General features: G+C 37.7%; 1 protein-coding gene across 4 annotated transcripts in view; it reads left to right on the top strand.

Moving 5' to 3' along the window:
* The window catches only part of STXBP6 (syntaxin binding protein 6), a 115,190-nt gene that overhangs the window by 83,119 nt on the left and 11,204 nt on the right, over positions 1–20,867 (top strand). For 3 of the 4 annotated variants that reach the window (XR_009152603.1, XM_058162177.1, XM_058162178.1), the window contains one exon: positions 9,349–9,506. Coding sequence is in view for 2 of the 4 variants with exons in the window: in XM_058162177.1 (XP_058018160.1) it covers positions 9,349–9,506 (158 nt within the window). In the remaining 2 variants the exon portion in view is untranslated. Of the gene's footprint in view, positions 1–6,919; positions 6,988–9,348; positions 9,507–20,867 lie in introns of all 4 variants that reach the window. The other variant, XR_009152604.1, reaches the window with a different exon arrangement.

The raw sequence follows: 20,867 nt of genomic DNA, 5'->3' as shown, positions 1-20,867 counted from the left end.
ATATCATTCAAGATTAGTTTGTGATTGAGAAAATCTCAAAGTTAATAGCAAATTGTATTGATGAAAGGGAAAAATATATTTCGTAGGAAAATGACACAGGTTGTGGTCCTGTGTCATTTTCAATGAAATTTGTGGTCCTGATCTAGATCAGACATTGATTTGCTGTTGTTTATTTAAAAAAAGAAAATCCCAAACAAGGTTATTGATCTAAAGACATATCTACTACTTTTACTGGAGTTCTATGTAAATTTAGAAGTTTACAATAATGATAGCATAATAAATTACTGATGAGAATTATTGGTGGCACCTAGAGGTAAAGACTAGAAATTGCAAGTTTTTTTAATATAATAGAAATGAGAAAAAGAACTTGTGAGCTGATTGGTATTTTGCATGAGGATGAAGATGAGTTTACCAGCTAAATTAAAGAATTCTCTGGCTGAGCGTCAGAGATAAAGAAAGAACACATCTGTAATTTTTCCCCCTAGTTCTATTCTTTTCAGACAATACTTGGTCATTCACTGTTATATTTGTTTTTTGTTTTTCTCCAGCCAAAGCTTTTCTCCAGCCAAAGCTTAAGACACAGCCAAAGCTTAAGACAGAGCTTAAGACACATCTATTTATCTGCGCAGGACTGGACTAGAATTTTAAATTTTTAAATGTTTAAATTTTAAATTTGGTTTTAAATGGGTTTTATTATTTATATCTCTATTTTAAATATTCGGCCTATGTAATAAGTTTTTTAAATTAATGTTTTACCTTGTATATATATATGTTTTTTATATGGCTGTAAACCGCCCTGAGTCCCTAGGGAGATAGGGCGGTATAAAAGTACGAATAATAAATAAATAAAAATAAATAAATAAATAAATAAATATTGGATGAAATGAGTAAGATATTATATAAATATAATAATATGATATTATATAAATATAATAATAACAATTATTATATTTATTTATTATATAATAATGACTGCTGACATGGATCACATAAAGTAGGAATGTGGAATAAGATAGAAAATTCATTAAAAATGCTTTAAAGCCCACAAAAATTGTTTTCCTTCCATCCTTATAAAAATATATAACAGATCTGAACCTGAGCGTGGCATTTTGGGGTCTTCTGCTGTAATTAAATAGGCAGCACATAAATATAATAGATAAATAAATTAAATCTGAATTTGTATTTAGGACTATAACCTATAATACCAGCTTGTGAGTGATAGCATAGTATATAAGCATGAATCCATATTTTGTTTGTTTATTTCTGTGATTTCTTAAAACAAAGAGAGGAGCTCATTTCCTCTTCTATCTTCGTTGCAGTAGAGATGGATGTGAAAAATAAACTCTGGGTTTCCAGCATAGTTATCTGAAGTAAACCATCTAGCTTTTGACATGGAAGTAAACAAGTGTAAAGCTAGGCCTTCCATGATTGTCTCCCAGCTCTTTCCCAGTCATTAAAATTAGGAAAATGCTACAGAATAATGATTATATGGTGAGTAGAACTGTTCTCATATGAATGCAGCTACTTTTATACTAAACTATGCTAAGAAACCAAAACAATCAAAACGATGCATTAATAGGGCTATCTATTAATAAGGGTACCTTCTATAAACTGCTGTTGTTTTCTACCTGCTTTTAAATTACAGGCTGCCCTTGATTTATGATTGGCCGCTTAACAACTGTTTTAAATTATGAGAGAATAACAAAAGCTACTTACAACCCATCCTCAAAATTGCCACACATGTATCATTAGCACTTAGGTTTATATACCACTTCACAGTGCTTTACAGCCCTCTCTAAGCAGTTTACAGAGTCAGCATATTGCTTCCAACAATCTGTGTCCTCATTTTTCCAACCTTGGAAGAATGTAAGGCTGAGTCTATCTTGAGCCATTCAGAATCGAACTCCTGGAGTGAGCAATGAGTTAGCCCTGCAGCCACTGTACCACCACGGCGCTATATACCCCACAGTCCCATGATTGCATTTCGGGCTCTAGATAACCAGCTTGCATTTATGATTGTTGTACATCCCAAAATCACATAACCACAATTTCTAACATTTTTGCTGTTTTCCAGCAGAAAATGGCAAAAAACCCAAAACTCATTTGATCTGTTGGATTCATTTAATGACCACATGGTTCACTTAACTTGCTCCTCAGCTGTCATAAAAATAGTCATAAAATCAAGTCTCATCATTTTGTGCCTCAACTTAACCACTGCAATGACTTACAATTAATTCTCCACTGTGGTCATAAGTCAAGGACTACCTCTAATACAATATGACCATATGAACTCCTGAAGATTTAATTTCTGTTTATCCAAGTAGACATTTTTCTTTCTTAACTCTCTTGAGAATATTACAAGTTTTTAACAATTTCTTGCATAAGATTACATTTAAACCTAGGTTAAACTTGTGTGTTCAGTATTTTGCTACTGGAGTCCATGATATATCCTTGATGCTGTCTGCTTCCTAATTACATGTGATCATCTTTGTACTTAAATGCCATTTTCACAGGAACTGGTGCAGGCTATTTGGGAATTTGGCTATTCACAAATTCTAAATGTTAGAAATTTGCAATTTTTCCTAATAGTGGTCTTATTTAAACTAGACTTTAATGCCGCATGCCTGAATCTGGTACCTGCCAGATATACCTCAGGAATCTCAGGATATACCTCAGATATGAATGGAAGCTGAAATCCCAACATCTGGAGGACATTACATTGGAGAAGGTTGCTGTGTGTATAAAATTCAGTAGTTGCCTATGTATCTGTGCAGTGCTGAACTTGATATAGTGAGTCATCCTTTCCTGCAAAGAATTAATAGAAGTCTGTGGTGTATTAGATGCATGATGTGAGAGTAAATATTTCCAGCAGATTCCTCATGTATTAAATCACTATGCATTTGCTGACTTGGGAGACTGCTCAGTCTGGACTTTAACAGTAGCCAACTCTTTTCTACCATCACAATGCATTTCTGGCTTCCAGCTGGTGAAAATAAATAAGTGAAGACATGGATAGTGATTGTTTCTCTCCCAGGTAGTTGACAATTTTTTTGACTTGCCATATGTTGAACCTAATTAACATTTCTATCCTCCATAGGAACTGACAGCATCTTCAGAACAGAGAACTCTCTCTTGAGTCTCTTACACTGCCTGCTTTGTGTGTGTGTTGTTTTTTCACCACTTCAGGAGACGCAGTCTGTTAAAAAAACGCTGCTGCTGAAGAGAGACAATTTTCCCTGCTTCCTAATAGGGCTATAATTTCTAATCCCACTCACCCTATTACAAATTTAAGAAGTCCCATATGATGACCTGATAATTCTGGGTATTCACATTTTGTAGAGGCTTCCTCTTTGCAAATGCCTGCAAAACAATCTGGCTGAGAGAGAAAAATTGTGGGTTTTTTCCCCCTTAATAGGATTTTTTTTGTAAATACATTTATTTACTTTAAAATGGTTTGAGGTAAGCACTTTTGACTGCAGAAAGGAATCATTAGGGTTTATTAGGTTCAGACTACTTAGCTCAGTAATGAAATTAAATATAATTGTATGTTCTTTGAGACTCTTGTGTCCTGCAGTTAAAGAGGGTAGGAAAAGATGTATAAAAAGCACAAACCATGCCATTCTGGTACTTAACCTATTATGGTAGTAAATAAAAATGAAATGACTCTGCTCAAGGGCCTCTTCTCCAGAAGCAGGCAACATATCTGTAGGCCTCAGTATTTTTGTCACCAAAAGTCCACAAGGTAGTGACAGGGTGATGCAATAAGCAAGCCCCATAGTGGTGTGCGAAAGAGAGGTTTACCAAAATAAGAGCAATAAGCCTACTAATTGGTTTAATGAAACTGTTTTTCTTCTTTCTTTACCGAATAGAAGATTATGCTACAGTAGTGGCCATAATTGTGGAAACCTTTTGGGAGAACTGTATTTTCTAAAACTAGCTAATAACACCACTTTTTTGAGGGGGGGAGTAGTACCATAAAATTATATATCAGTGGAAAGATAATTTAATCAAGAATGTAATGCAATAACTTTTATGAAGGATTTGCTATTAGAATAGCAGTTATAGTAAAAAGAAGAAAAGTGAAACACGTAGAAAAAATGTGATATAGAAGAATTATCATATTAGTTAATACTTAGTTGGGTAACCTTTAGCATGAATTATGGCCTTACAACATCTTCCCATGGAGTGAACCAAGTCTTTTAGTTCTGCAGCTGTTATAATGTGAAACCAAGATTGAATGATTGCTTCTATTAACTAGGTTTTATTGCTGGATCGCTTCTGACTAACAAGTTTCTTTAGTCGACTCCATAGATTTTCAATTGGGTTAAGGTCTGGGCTGTTCCCAGGCCATTCCAACAGTGGAATATGATTATCTTAAACCCGCCCCCCCCCCCCCAAAAAAGTTGTGTTATTAGCCATCAAACCTCAAAAATACACTTTTCCCCAAAAGGTTTCAATAATTTTGGCCACTACTATATTGTTATTCAGCAATTTGATACCATATTTAACAGCCTTTAATTGGATTCTTGGAATGCAAAATAGGCAGAGGCCATTGATAGAGCACAAGTTGCTTACCCTTACTCTTGAGAGAATTTAAATCAGTTTGACTTAATTTTCTCTGTTATTTATAGTTCCAAATGACTGCATTGTGGAAAGTGTGACCCCATCACATGTATATTTCTTAACTTCAAAGTATAGCACTAAAAATCTGTGACAAAATTAAGCTACAGGGATAAGATCAAGATGCTTGTTAGGCTATACATTGATTGGGTTCTACGTGAAAGTGAATCCTCCAGTAACGTAATCAGTATCATTTTGCCATGCATGAGAAACCTAAAAAAAACACGTCCATGTATCATAGAAATTATATTGCTATAATTAGCAAATAACTTTGATATGATTGATTGAGTTGGAAGGCTACAAAGCATTCATAGAAAAGCTACAATCAGGTTCTGCAAGAAACTTAGCTTTAGAATCCAGCTAAAATTGAGTGAAATGCATTGGTTCAATTGTTTAGAGCTAAAAGTTCTATCACTTGTCTTAGACCAGGGGTCTCCAACCTTTTGGACCTCAGGGACCACCAAACTCATAATTTTAAATCCCATGAACCACTGGGAGGGGGGGAGGCTCAGCCGCCTTTCAGGCCTACCTCCTCCTCTCTTGAAACCGCTGCTACTCTTCTTCCTTTTCTTCCTGGCCGTAGCCACCCAACCTCTGAAAATCCAGTATTTCCACCTCATCCAAAAGGTTGGTTGGGGCAGAAGGATGGAAGGGGCGGCGAGGGCTTTGTGAGGTCCCCCTGATGGGGGATGGCTTGAAGTAGACGAAGGGCTCGGCTTGGCATACAAAAGCCAGCGCTGGGCTCGACCTGCCGGCTGGAGGGGAGCTGCTGCGGGGGACTGATGAGGGGGCGCTTGGGGCTTGGAGTGCTTAGGGCTCGGAGTGATAAACTGCATCCAGGAAGCACTACAGCAGAGAGAAGCAGCCAGAGTAAACCCTGGCTTTGCTGACCATTGCAGACGCTAGATCGGCCCCCTGCAAAGTCTCGTCTCTCGAGCAGCCTGGCCAAAGTTTCCCGTGTTGCTTCAGCCAGCATTCCTCGAGAGACAAGAGTTTGCAGGGGGCTGATCTAGTGTCTGCAACGGACAGCAAAGCCAGGATTGATTCTGACTGCTTCTTTCTGCTACAGACGGCCAAGCTAACTGCCTGAAGGACTCCCTCTGGGAGTCAAAGCGCTGAAGCGCAAGTGGCACAGAAACCTTGGCTGGGCTCCTTGAGAGAAATGCAACAATTTCTCTGCGAACCACCAAAATTTTCTTGCGGGCCACCAGTGGTCCGCGGACCACCAGTTGGTGACCAGTGTATTACACAACCATGTGTTGATTCATGTAGATGAAATAAATGAAAAGAAAGGATTAGAAGCTTATAGGTGTCAGGCACAAGACACCAGAGCCAGGCTAGAGTTCAAAAGCATTGCGAGTTTATTCCATGCAACCTTGAGAAACTGAACTCCTAATAGTCACTGCAGATAAGAGTCAATGGATTTCAAGGGAGTCTGGGCTTAGGTAGGGGCTCCAGACTAATATCTCCTACATCACGTGGGACATAACATCCGATTTGCTGAAAGATTTTTTTAGTATTAAACTATTCCTTCAATATCTGAGCACCTTATTCCTTCAATATCTGAAGTGGACACCTGTATAAATTTGATTAATAAATAAAATGATATAACAAATTATATAATCACAAAACTAATCTTTACCTGCAAAAATCCAAAGTAGTGTTACTTTTATTTAGTTATTATTATTAGGGTGTGGGGTTTTTTTCTGTTAAAGTGTTGGCAGTATAGTTTACCTGTTAACAATTAGACTGTAGGGAATTCTGTCCTGATGTGTTCTTCCCTCTAATCTAATCTGGAAAAGATTAGTAGAAATTATACTAACAGTAACATTTCAGCTTGCCATTAAAGCTATTAAAAACATATTATTTATTTTTACCAAATTATAAACTACCCAAAAGTCATGTCAGGCTTTTCTGATGATCAGTTCCTTGCACTGCTGTACCTATTGAAATGCATTAATTACTGGAACCATTGATACACAATATTTTGATCAATTAAAATGTCTAGTGAAAGATTGTTTAAAAATACTATGCATTGAAATATTGTTACAAGATGTTTGAATGTGCATTAGTCAACCATATCTACAATTCAACTTCAAATTCCTGTTTAGAATGACTGCATTTCTTGCACACACAAAGGGGAAATTAAGTCATTCTTATCCTTAAAGATAAATTGGAGTGGGTTGGGTTGAAAATTTCAAAGTCACTTGTCAAGAAATAAAGAATATTCATTTGATAATAAATGAATGAAATTAGTATCTGTCTTTGGCAAAATAGTTTACAACAATTTCTTTGGCAGGAATATTCTGTGATTTCCTATTGAGAATAAAACTACAAGCAAGATGTCAAGATGGTCACATAAAAATAGTTAAGTTGATGCTAAAGCAAAATCAAATATTATAATATAATATAATATAATATAATATAATATAATATAATATAATATAATATAATATAATACTAATGGGAAAAATAAAAAATAATTCTTTTCCTTAACCATCTTGTATACAGTACAATCTTAAATTTTTTATTGTATTTTACCTTTATACCAACAGACTACTTTATTAGGAAAAAGAACCAATTTAACTTATCCCCAAATGTAAATATTCTCTACTACTACTACTACTACTACTACTACTACTACTACTACTACTAATAATAATAATAATAATAATAATAATAATAATAATGTATTAAGAATGTATATAATTTTATAATGTATATAACATTATAATTTATATACATTTTATAACGTATATAACATTATAATTTATTATAATGTATATAATAAGAATGTAATAAGAATGTATATAATTTTGCCTACCGAAACCAGGCAATATTAATAGCAAATGCCTCCTTCAGATTTGAAAATGCACAGTAAGATAGACTATCTCCAGCTCAGATCTTGCAGTAATTGTAACCATCAAGGAAATCCCTTTGTTGGAAGTATGTGTTTTGGTAGAGAATGTTTAGTAGAGACATTGGGTTTACGGAAACTGATTATTACCTAATGTAAAGATTTGATGGCAAATTAATTATATTTTCAGATAAAACAAATAAAATCTTTATATAGTGTTGAAGCACCTAGCATCGGAAACTGAACCCAGGATTATTTTTTCTGGAAATCATTTCTGTTGACAAAATTACATTTTAATCTAAGATGATGAAAATGAAATACCTCTGTTGATGAAGCAGGGAGGATGGAATTTTATTTGATTCCTCATTCACTCCTCATTTGTCGCCTGAAGCTCTGTTTTGGAGAGTTGATGCTACAGAACACTGGAGGAAGTACTTTTAAGGACAAAAGAATTAAAATACCTCACTGGCCTCAGTCAGGTCAGCTTCAAGGTTGACAAATACAGGCAGAACATGATTTTTTTTTCTTCATTTTCACAGAGAAGAGCATTCCATTCTGCTCAAACCATGCTGCCATCAAGCAGTCTAACCTCCAACACCAGCACTTGGGAATTAGAAGGGAATAGTTTGTATAAGAAATAAGAATTAAAAATAAAACTGTATATACAGTCCTAAGCTCCTTATTTAAAAATAAACATTAAGGGTAAATGATTACTTAAAAAGTAAATATTCTGAAGTAGTTTGCATTAGCTTGAAAAAATAGAGATCAAAAAGGGATTTTTTTTCAACACAAACAATAACTCAAAATGTCACTTTGCAGATATAAAGATTAGCTCCAATTTTAACTTTATAGAAATAATTCTATATCCACTTATCTTGAAGTGAATCTTATTTTGCATATTTGGGCTTCTGCATGAAAATGTACTGTGCTGAGGAATTGTATGAAGAAAATTTGAAAAAGAAATGTTGGAAGATGGAAAATATATGATTGTTGGATACAATGCAGAAGTACAATTTAGAAAATTGTAGGAACCCAGATTGTTGGAGGCAATAAGTTGACTTTGTATATAATATACAAATGGATGAAGACTATTGCTTGACATAGTGTAAGCCGCCCTGAATCTTTGGAGAAGGGCGGGATATAAATGCAAATAAAAAAGAAAGAAAGAAAAGAATAGAGGTAATTTCTTGACATGATCCACAATTCCTCATATGGTTTAGTTTAGCTTACCGTATATACTCGAATATAAGCCGATCCGAGTATAAGCCGAGGTCCCCAATTTTACCCAAAAAAACTGGGGTAAACTGGGGACTCGAGTATAAGCCGAGGGAGGGAAATGAGGCAGCTACCGGTCAGGAAAGCCTCCTCCCTCAGCCGAGAAGGCTGGCGGCTCCCGCCCGCCTCTCACTGCACCGGCAGGGCTTCCCCGCGCTAATGCAAAAGCCCGTCAAGTTTGCACCATCCGGTATAATGTGAAAAAAAGAAGAAAAGAAAAAAACTCGAGTATAAGCCGTATATACTCGAGTATAAGCCGAGGGGACGTTTTTCAGCACAAAAAACGTGCTGAAAAACTCGGCTTATACTCGAGTATATACGGTACTTTATTTTATTTGGAGGTCAGCCTATATGATTTCATCTTACAGAGTGGGAATCAAACATTCTGTCCCTAGATCAGGAATGTCCAGCCTTCGCAACTTTTAAGACCTGTGGACTTCAACTCCCAGAATTCCCCAGCCAAGTTTTTTAAATTCACAGGTCTTAATGTTGCCAATGTTGGATACCCTTGCCTTGGAGCCTAAAAAAGGGTTTTGCTATGCTACATGTTTCAGAAAATAAGACATTCCATTCCAACCACGTGTGATATGTTTCAGGAAACAGCATATTACATTCGGCAGCAGACAGCGTGACAAGTGCCGTACAGAAAGCAAGCCAGGCTCTGAATGAGCGCGGTGAAAGATTAAGTCGAACTGAAGAAAAGACAGAGGACATGAAAAACAGTGCTCAGCAGTTTGCAGAAACTGCACACAAGGTATTCCTTTATGTTTTTATTATCATATTTATTTCTTCTTTCTCTGTTGTATAAACACTCATGAATCAAATAACATTCAATTTAAAACAATACAATCGGTATGAATTGGGTTGCAAGGAGATAGCTTAATATGGATATGAAATATTTTCAAATATTGTCTTTAGTTTTTTCGTACAATTTCGGAGAGTGCCAAACAGTTGTATAAAAGAGCTGTGACAGATTCAAGGTCCAACTATTAGCTAAGTTGGCACTGAAGGAAATGCAATGTTGTATTAAGATATTGCTCTCTAAGTATTAAGATCAGTTGATGTGGCCCCACATCAAATCAAATTGCTTTTAAGAATTTCCACCTTGACACAAATTGAGCCTATGGATTTATTGAATCTATTCTTACATGCAGTTGTCATCTGAAAATGGATGGGCTCTTAGATTTAGTTGTCCTATTTCAAATGTGAATTTAACCTGAAAGCCATTGGGTATCTCAGCAGCTGTCTGCTCTAAGAAAAACTTTAAGGTGAATTGGGAGTGGAATATTTCTGCATTTCTTTCTGATTTGCTTCAGAAAAGCACGTGAGTTTGAGCTGCTGCTTTAAGGTGAATTGGGAGTGGAATATTTCTGCATTTCTTTCTGATTTGCTTCAGAAAAGCACGTGAGTTTGAGCTGCTGCTTTAAGGTGAATTGGGAGTGGAATATTTCTGCATTTCTTTCTGATTTGCTTCAGAAAAGCACGTGAGTTTGAGCTGCTGCTTTAAGGTGAATTGGGGTGGAATATTTCTGCATTTCTTTCTGATTTGCTTCAGAAAAGCACGTGAGTTTGAGCTGCTGCTTTAAGGTGAATTGGGGAGGAATATTTCTGCATTTCTTCTGATTTGCTTCAGAAAAGCACGTGAGTTTGAGCTGCTGCTTTAAGGTGAATTGGGAGTGGAATATTTGCATTTCTTTCTGATTTGCTTCAGAAAAACGTGAGTTTGAGCTGCTTTAAGGTGAATTGGTGGAATATTTGCATTTCTTTCTGATTTGCTTCAGAAAAACACGTGAGTTTGAGCTGCTTTAAGGTGAATTGGTGGAATATTTCTGCATTTCTTCTGATTTGCTTCAGAAAAACACGTGAGTTTGAGCTGCTGCTTTAAGGTGAATTGGTGGAATATTTCTGCATTTCTTTCTGATTTGCTTCAGAAAAACGTGAGTTTGAGCTGCTGCTTTAAGGTGAATTGGTGGAATATTTGCATTTCTTTCTGATTTGCTTCAGAAAAACGTGAGTTTGAGCTGCTGCTTTAAGGTGAATTGGGGTGGAATATTTGCATTTCTTTCTGATTTGCTTCAGAAAAGCACGTGAGTTTGAGCTGCTGCTTTAAGGTGAATTGGTGGAATATTTCTGCATTTCTTTCTGATTTGCTTCAGAAAAGCACGTGAGTTTGAGCTGCTGCTTTAAGGTGAATTGGGGTGGAATATTTCTGCATTTCTTTCTGATTTGCTTCAGAAAAGCACGTGAGTTTGAGCTGCTGCTTTAAGGTGAATTGGGGTGGAATATTTCTGCATTTCTTTCTGATTTGCTTCAGAAAAGCACGTGAGTTTGAGCTGCTGCTTTAAGGTGAATTGGGGTGGAATATTTCTGCATTTCTTTCTGATTTGCTTCAGAAAAGCACGTGAGTTTGAGCTGCTGCTTTAAGGTGAATTGGGGTGGAATATTTCTGCATTTCTTTCTGATTTGCTTCAGAAAAGCACGTGAGTTTGAGCTGCTGCTTTAAGGTGAATTGGGGTGGAATATTTCTGCATTTCTTTCTGATTTGCTTCAGAAAAGCACGTGAGTTTGAGCTGCTGCTTTAAGGTGAATTGGGGTGGAATATTTCTGCATTTCTTTCTGATTTGCTTCAGAAAAGCACGTGAGTTTGAGCTGCTGCTTTAAGGTGAATTGGGGTGGAATATTTCTGCATTTCTTTCTGATTTGCTTCAGAAAAGCACGTGAGTTTGAGCTGCTGCTTTAAGGTGAATTGGGGTGGAATATTTCTGCATTTCTTTCTGATTTGCTTCAGAAAAGCACGTGAGTTTGAGCTGCTTTAAGGTGAATTGGGGTGGAATATTTCTGCATTTCTTTCTGATTTGCTTCAGAAAAGCACGTGAGTTTGAGCTGCTGCTTTAAGGTGAATTGGGGTGGAATATTTCTGCATTTCTTTCTGATTTGCTTCAGAAAAGCACGTGAGTTTGAGCTGCTGCTTTAAGGTGAATTGGGGTGGAATATTTCTGCATTTCTTTCTGATTTGCTTCAGAAAAGCACGTGAGTTTGAGCTGCTGCTTTAAGGTGAATTGGGGTGGAATATTTCTGCATTTCTTTCTGATTTGCTTCAGAAAAGCACGTGAGTTTGAGCTGCTGCTTTAAGGTGAATTGGGGTGGAATATTTCTGCATTTCTTTCTGATTTGCTTCAGAAAAGCACGTGAGTTTGAGCTGCTGCTTTAAGGTGAATTGGGGTGGAATATTTCTGCATTTCTTTCTGATTTGCTTCAGAAAAACGTGAGTTTGAGCTGCTGCTTTAAGGTGAATTGGGGTGGAATATTTCTGCATTTCTTTCTGATTTGCTTCAGAAAAGCACGTGAGTTTGAGCTGCTGCTTTAAGGTGAATTGGGGTGGAATATTTCTGCATTTCTTTCTGATTTGCTTCAGAAAAGCACGTGAGTTTGAGCTGCTGCTTTAAGGTGAATTGGGGTGGAATATTTCTGCATTTCTTTCTGATTTGCTTCAGAAAAGCACGTGAGTTTGAGCTGCTGCTTTAAGGTGAATTGGGGTGGAATATTTCTGCATTTCTTTCTGATTTGCTTCAGAAAACACGTGAGTTTGAGCTGCTGCTTTAAGGTGAATTGGGGTGGAATATTTCTGCATTTCTTTCTGATTTGCTTCAGAAAAGCACGTGAGTTTGAGCTGCTGCTTTAAGGTGAATTGGGGTGGAATATTTCTGCATTTCTTTCTGATTTGCTTCAGAAAAGCACGTGAGTTTGAGCTGCTGCTTTAAGGTGAATTGGGGTGGAATATTTCTGCATTTCTTTCTGATTTGCTTCAGAAAAGCACGTGAGTTTGAGCTGCTGCTTTAAGGTGAATTGGGGTGGAATATTTCTGCATTTCTTTCTGATTTGCTTCAGAAAAGCACGTGAGTTTGAGCTGCTGCTTTAAGGTGAATTGGGGTGGAATATTTCTGCATTTCTTTCTGATTTGCTTCAGAAAAGCACGTGAGTTTGAGCTGCTGCTTTAAGGTGAATTGGGGTGGAATATTTCTGCATTTCTTTCTGATTTGCTTCAGAAAAGCACGTGAGTTTGAGCTGCTGCTTTAAGGTGAATTGGGGTGGAATATTTCTGCATTTCTTTCTGATTTGCTTCAGAAAAGCACGTGAGTTTGAGCTGCTGCTTTAAGGTGGAATTGGGGTGGAATATTTCTGCATTTCTTTCTGATTTGCTTCAGAAAAGCACGTGAGTTTGAGCTGCTGCTTTAAGGTGAATTGGGGTGGAATATTTCTGCATTTCTTTCTGATTTGCTTCAGAAAAACGTGAGTTTGAGCTGCTGCTTTAAGGTGAATTGGGGTGGAATATTTCTGCATTTCTTTCTGATTTGCTTCAGAAAAGCACGTGAGTTTGAGCTGCTGCTTTAAGGTGAATTGGGGTGGAATATTTCTGCATTTCTTTCTGATTTGCTTCAGAAAAGCACGTGAGTTTGAGCTGCTGCTTTAAGGTGAATTGGGGTGGAATATTTCTGCATTTCTTTCTGATTTGCTTCAGAAAAGCACGTGAGTTTGAGCTGCTGCTTTAAGGTGAATTGGGGTGGAATATTTCTGCATTTCTTTCTGATTTGCTTCAGAAAAGCACGTGAGTTTGAGCTGCTGCTTTAAGGTGAATTGGGGTGGAATATTTCTGCATTTCTTTCTGATTTGCTTCAGAAAAGCACGTGAGTTTGAGCTGCTGCTTTAAGGTGAATTGGGGTGGAATATTTCTGCATTTCTTTCTGATTTGCTTCAGAAAAGCACGTGAGTTTGAGCTGCTGCTTTAAGGTGAATTGGGGTGGAATATTTCTGCATTTCTTTCTGATTTGCTTCAGAAAAGCACGTGAGTTTGAGCTGCTGCTTTAAGGTGAATTGGGGTGGAATATTTCTGCATTTCTTTCTGATTTGCTTCAGAAAAGCACGTGAGTTTGAGCTGCTGCTTTAAGGTGAATTGGGGTGGAATATTTCTGCATTTCTTTCTGATTTGCTTCAGAAAAGCACGTGAGTTTGAGCTGCTGCTTTAAGGTGAATTGGGGTGGAATATTTCTGCATTTCTTTCTGATTTGCTTCAGAAAAGCACGTGAGTTTGAGCTGCTGCTTTAAGGTGAATTGGGGTGGAATATTTCTGCATTTCTTTCTGATTTGCTTCAGAAAAGCACGTGAGTTTGAGCTGCTGCTTTAAGGTGAATTGGGGTGGAATATTTCTGCATTTCTTTCTGATTTGCTTCAGAAAAGCACGTGAGTTTGAGCTGCTGCTTTAAGGTGAATTGGGGTGGAATATTTCTGCATTTCTTTCTGATTTGCTTCAGAAAAGCACGTGAGTTTGAGCTGCTGCTTTAAGGTGAATTGGGGTGGAATATTTCTGCATTTCTTTCTGATTTGCTTCAGAAAAGCACGTGAGTTTGAGCTGCTGCTTTAAGGTGAATTGGGGTGGAATATTTCTGCATTTCTTTCTGATTTGCTTCAGAAAAGCACGTGAGTTTGAGCTGCTGCTTTAAGGTGAATTGGGGTGGAATATTTCTGCATTTCTTTCTGATTTGCTTCAGAAAAGCACGTGAGTTTGAGCTGCTGCTTTAAGGTGAATTGTGAGTGGAATATTTCTGCATTTCTTTCTGATTTGCTTCAGAAAAGCACGTGAGTTTGAGCTGCTGCTTTAAGGTGAATTGGGAGGAATATTTCTGCATTTCTTTCTGATTTGCTTCAGAAAAGCACGTGAGTTTGAGCTGCTGCTTTAAGGTGAATTGGGGTGGAATATTTCTGCATTTCTTTCTGATTTGCTTCAGAAAAGCACGTGAGTTTGAGCTGCTGCTTTAAGGTGAATTGGGGTGGAATATTTCTGCATTTCTTTCTGATTTGCTTCAGAAAAGCACGTGAGTTTGAGCTGCTGCTTTAAGGTGAATTGGGGTGGAATATTTCTGCATTTCTTTCTGATTTGCTTCAGAAAAGCACGTGAGTTTGAGCTGCTGCTTTAAGGTGAATTGGGAGGAATATTTCTGCATTTCTTTCTGATTTGCTTCAGAAAAGCACGTGAGTTTGAGCTGCTGCTTTAAGGTGAATTGGGGTGGAATATTTCTGCATTTCTTTCTGATTTGCTTCAGAAAAGCACGTGAGTTTGAGCTGCTGCTTTAAGGTGAATTGGGGTGGAATATTTCTGCATTTCTTTCTGATTTGCTTCAGAAAAGCACGTGAGTTTGAGCTGCTGCTTTAAGGTGAATTGGGAGTGGAATATTTCTGCATTTCTTTCTGATTTGCTTCAGAAAAGCACGTGAGTTTGAGCTGCTGCTTTAAGGTGAATTGGGGTGGAATATTTCTGCATTTCTTTCTGATTTGCTTCAGAAAAGCACGTGAGTTTGAGCTGCTGCTTTAAGGTGAATTGGGGTGGAATATTTCTGCATTTCTTTCTGATTTGCTTCAGAAAAGCACGTGAGTTTGAGCTGCTGCTTTAAGGTGAATTGGGGTGGAATATTTCTGCATTTCTTTCTGATTTGCTTCAGAAAAGCACGTGAGTTTGAGCTGCTGCTTTAAGGTGAATTGGGGTGGAATATTTCTGCATTTCTTTCTGATTTGCTTCAGAAAAGCACGTGAGTTTGAGCTGCTGCTTTAAGGTGAATTGGGAGGAATATTTCTGCATTTCTTTCTGATTTGCTTCAGAAAAGCACGTGAGTTTGAGCTGCTGCTTTAAGGTGAATTGGGGTGGAATATTTCTGCATTTCTTTCTGATTTGCTTCAGAAAAGCACGTGAGTTTGAGCTGCTGCTTTAAGGTGAATTGGGGTGGAATATTTCTGCATTTCTTTCTGATTTGCTTCAGAAAAGCACGTGAGTTTGAGCTGCTGCTTTAAGGTGAATTGGGGTGGAATATTTCTGCATTTCTTTCTGATTTGCTTCAGAAAAGCACGTGAGTTTGAGCTGCTGCTTTAAGGTGAATTGGGGTGGAATATTTCTGCATTTCTTTCTGATTATAACAACGCGCCTAACGCGCTAATCTAATCTAATCACTATAAATAAAAATAGCAATAATATATTCAGGGTTGGTCCACTTGAGATTGTGATTTTATTCTATTCAAAATGACTGGCTTAGTTCAGTGCAATACTTGTTTTGGAGCTGTCTTCGCAGTACCTTTTTCAAATTTGGGTACTGTCCTCTTTGTAAACAAATTAGCAGTCTACGTGGACAGATTACATATCTAGAATCTCTAATCTATGCTCTCCAAGCAGAAATTAGGTACCCAATTCAGCCATTCCAGCTGCTGAGCCATCAGCCCCCTCTACCACAAAGATCCTGCAGGAAAAGGGCAGTATGGACAACCGTGGGATCTGGCAGGGTGAGAGCTGTGAACCATAAACACAAAGCTTTTACAGTGTCCCAGTATAACAGATATAGTGCCCTTGCTGACCTAAATAGGAACACTAAAGTGACAGATCAAGGTAGTTGTGATACTGATAACTCAAACAATCAAGGGATTATGGTTCAAGATGAAGAACTTACTTTGGAAAAGTGTGAACCTACTTTGGAAAAGTGTGTATCAAGTATTACAGATCGGTCACACAAGAAGAGCAAGGTATCCAAAAAGAGAAGCCACCTTCTGATTGGTGATTCAATTGTAAGGGATGTAAATTTAGGAAAGGATATGGAGGTTTTGAAAGACGTCAGGTGTCTACCTGGTGCTACTGCCAGCAGAGACAAGAGACGTATTCTTAAGATAGTCAAGAATGCCAGTAAGGATTCTGATGTTGATGCTATTATACACCTTGGCACAAATGATCTGTCCCAAAAGGATGTGCTTTCTGTGCAGAATGATTTCCAGAGCTTAGGGTATGAACTTAATAGCATAGGTTGTAGGCTTAACTTTTCAGAGGTTTTACCAGTACATAAGGAACAAAAAGGTAAAGGCCAGCGTGTAGTGGAGTTTAATGTGTGGCTAAAGGAGTGGTGTAAAAGGGAAGGCTTTGGTTTTATTAGTCATGATGTCTGCAACTGGTCCAATGAAAAATTGTACAAAAGAGATGGATTGCATCCATCAAAGAAAGGGACTGAGTTACTTAGCAATACATTCACAGATTTTCTGGATAAACATTTAAACCGGACAGTGGGGACAGAGAATTAACTGATATGGAAAATTTCTGTCCCCAGCAATCGAAAACTAAAAGGGTTATCAGTGCATGTAACATAGATGTCTGTATGGGTAAGACTATCAACCATGCTATCAAGCAAAACCAAGCATTTAACAGTGAGTGCCATACCATGTGCACTAAACCAACAGGTGGCATGAAAGTAGGGCAGTCAACACAGGTTATGTAGACAGTAAACACAAGATCAATCCAAATGGACTCAAATGTCTATACACCAATGCACAGAGTATGAGGAATAAACAGGGTGAATTAGAAATCCAAGTAAATGAGGGTAGATATGATATTGTTGCCATTACGGAAACTTGGTGGGATGAAACTGACAAATGGAACATACAGCTAGAGGGATATAAATTATTTAAAAGAAATAGACCAAATAAAAGAGGAGGTGGAGTTGCACTATATATAAGAAATAACTACATCTCTACAGAAATAGAGCACAACAATGATGAAAATCATCTTGAATGTATTTGGGTCAATATAAAAGGGTGAAAACGATATTGCCATAGGTCTATACTATGGGCCACCCAACCAAACAGAGGAAGTAGATGAACTTTTTGCTAGTCAGCTAACTAAGGTATGTAGGAAGCACATCACAGTAGTAATGGGGGATTTTAACTACCCTGACATCAACTGGGAAACAAACTCTGCACCAAGTGGAAAATCCAACAGGTTCCTAACAAACCTAGCAGACAACTTTGTTTCCCAAAAATAGAGAAGGCGACAAGGATCAGCCATATTGGACTTAATTCTCACTAACAGAGATGAAATGATAGAAGGTGTTGAAGCTACAGGAACCTTGGGGCAAGTGACCACGCAATATTGGAATTCAACATTAAGCAAATACAAGTAGTAGAACAAAGTCAAACTAGAGTCTTGGACTTTAAGAGAGCTAATTTCAATAAACTTAGAGAGATCTTGAGAAGGATTCAATGGATGAGAATCCTCAGGGGGAAAACAACTCAAGAAGCTTGGGAAATTTTGAAAAGTGAGATTATAAAGGCACAGTCTAACACAATACCAATGAAGAAGAAAAATAATAGATCACAAAAGAAACCAGCATGGATGCATAAAGAACTATCTGACAAATTGAAAGACAAAAAGGACAAATATAAAAAGTGGAAAGAGGGGCAAATAACTAAGGCAGAATATCAGCAACAGCCCGAGCCTGTAAAGATGAAGTGAGGAAAGCTAAGGCTCACAATGAACAAAGGCTAGCGACAAAAGTAAAAATAATAAAAAGCTTCTTCCAACATGTTATAAACAAGAAAAAAGTCAAGGAAACAATTGGCCCATTGCTGGGAGAAAGTGGCAAGAAGATGACAAGCAACAGGGAGAAAGCAGATCTACTTAACTCATATTTTGCATCTGTCTTTACACAAAAGGAAAAACAATCCAACCTATCAAAAACAGCACTACAAAAACAGATTAGAAACACAAGTTAAAATAGGGAAGAAAATGGTAAGTGAACACCTGTCTACCCTAGACGAGTTCAAATCACCAGGACCGGATGGATTACACCCCAAGGTACTGAAGGAACTGGCAGACGTGATCTCAGAACCACTGAACTATATCTTTCAAAGATCCTGGAGCACAGGGAGCTGCCAGAGGACTGGAAAAGAGCTGATGTAGTTCCCATCTTCAAAAAGGAAAAAACAGATCCAGGAAACTACAGACCTATCAGTCTGACCTCAATACCGGGAAGATTCTGGAAAAGATAATCAAGCAACGAATCACCGAACACCTAGAAGCAAACAAAGTAATAACCAAAAGCCAACATGGGTTTGTCAAAACAGATCATGCCAGACTAATCTTATCGCATTCTTTGACAAAATGACAAAATTAGTAGACCAGAGGAATGCTGTTGATATAATTTACTTGGACTTCAGTAAAGCATTTGATAAAGTAGACCATAACCTACTACTAGATAAAGTAGAAAATGTGGGTTAGACAGCACCACCACCAGATGGATTCGTAACTGGCTGACCAACCGCACTCAACGTGTAGTCCTCAACGGAACTACATCCACATGGAGGGAAGTATGCAGTGGAGTACCCCAAGGCTCTGTTTTAGGCCCAGTACTCTTCAACATCTTCATCAATGGCTTGGGCGAGGGTATAGATGGGGAGCTCATCAAATTTGCAGATGACACCAAGCTGGCAGGAATAGCTAACACTCCAGAAGATAGGCTCAAGTTACAGAAAGATCTTGACAGACTTGAACATTGGGCGCTATCTAACAAAATGAAATTCAACAGTGAAAAAAGTAAGGTTCTACATTTAGGCCAAAAACAAAATGCACCAGTACCGTATATGTGGTACCTTGCTCAATAGTAGTACCTGTGAGAGGGATCTTGGAGTCCTAGTGGATAACCATCTAGATATGAGCCAGCAGTGTGCAGCAGCTGTTAAAAAAGCCAACACAGTTCTGGGCTGCATAAACAGAGGGATAGAATCAAGATCACGTGAAGTGCTAGTACCACTTTATAATGCCTTGGTAAGGCCACACTTGGAATATTGCATCCAGTTTTGGTCGCCACGATGTAAAAAAGATGTTGAGACTCTAGAAAGAGTGCAGAGAAGAGCAACAAAGATGATTAGGGACTGGAGGATAAAACATATGAAGAACGGTTGCAGGAACTGGGTATGTCTAGTTTAACAAAAAGAAGGACCAGGGGAGACATGATAGCAGTGTTCCAATATCTCAGGGGCTGCCACAGAGAAGTGGGAGTTGGGCTGTTCTCCAGAGCACCTGAGGGTAGAACAAGAAGCAATGGGTGGAAACTGATCAAGGAAAGAAGCAACTTAGAACTAAGGAGAAATTTCCTGACAGTTAGAACAATTAATAAGTGGAACAACTTGCCTTCAGAAGTTGTGAATGCTCCAACACTAGAAATTTTTAAGAAAATGTTGGATAACCATCTGACTGAGATGGTGTAGGGTTTCCTGCCTGGGCAGGGGGTTGGACTAGAAGGCCTCCAAGGTCCCTTCCAACTCTGATGTTATGTTATGTTATGTTAAAAACTGATTGCTGTTGAACATGTTTTCTTTTAAGAAAACTTATCCACTCTTTATTTATATGTCATTTAAGTGGCCACTCATATAATCCTGAGATTCCTTGGAGAACACTTTAAAAGTCACTGCTTCATAATAGGAATGGGGCAATAGCGATAGCTGTTTGTAGACTTTATGAACTACTGAGAACATTTTTATGGAGTAATTTAAATTATGGATAGGTCTGGATTTAAGGTGCTGTTTATTAGTATTCTTCTTCATTTCACTTATTGTTATGTTGTTTTCTATGCTGCATTCAAGTAGAATATTATAAGCTACAATCCAGGAACTCCACTGATCAAAGAAAATGTCTTTTATTATTATTCTAGATTGCCCGTTCTTCTAGGATATCCTTGGCATCAGAGGTTGCCACTACAAGATAATTATTTTGGATTACAATCAATTAAAAAACAGCATCTTCCTGCTGTTTTCGTTGTCTAATGCTGATAGACCATTAGAATTATTTAAAGTAATTCTTGCATCTCACAGTGCTTACAAATATCTCACAGTGAGAACATATCTCACAGTGATTACAAATAATCAAGCATTTCATTTCACTGCATTATATTTTCAAAAAAATCATAAAGTTGGAAGATTTCTCAATGAAAATCTATTTCAATCCCATGCGTAGTGCAGGATCCAGTAAAGCATCTCTCACAATTGACTATCTGAGTAGGTTTGAAAATTCTAGTAATAGAGACTTTACCATCATACACAGTTGGCAGATCATATAGGCAGGACAACCCTTCTGATGGCTAGCTTGAATCTGTTCTCTCATACTTTTAACTCTTCAATCATCTGGGTCAGTACAGAATAAGTCCACTGCCTCCCCTGTGTGATGATTCTTCAGATATTTGAAGTTATTGTTATATATCTCCCCAGTCATCATTTCTGTAGGTTAAATCTATATATTGCAGATGCCTTAACTGTTCTT

Source organism: Ahaetulla prasina, chromosome 1 (genome assembly GCF_028640845.1).
Source record: "Ahaetulla prasina isolate Xishuangbanna chromosome 1, ASM2864084v1, whole genome shotgun sequence".
NCBI lineage: Eukaryota > Metazoa > Chordata > Lepidosauria > Squamata > Colubridae > Ahaetulla > Ahaetulla prasina.
The sequence above is the reverse complement of the archived record's forward strand: the minus strand, read 5'-3'. Positions and strand labels throughout refer to the sequence as shown.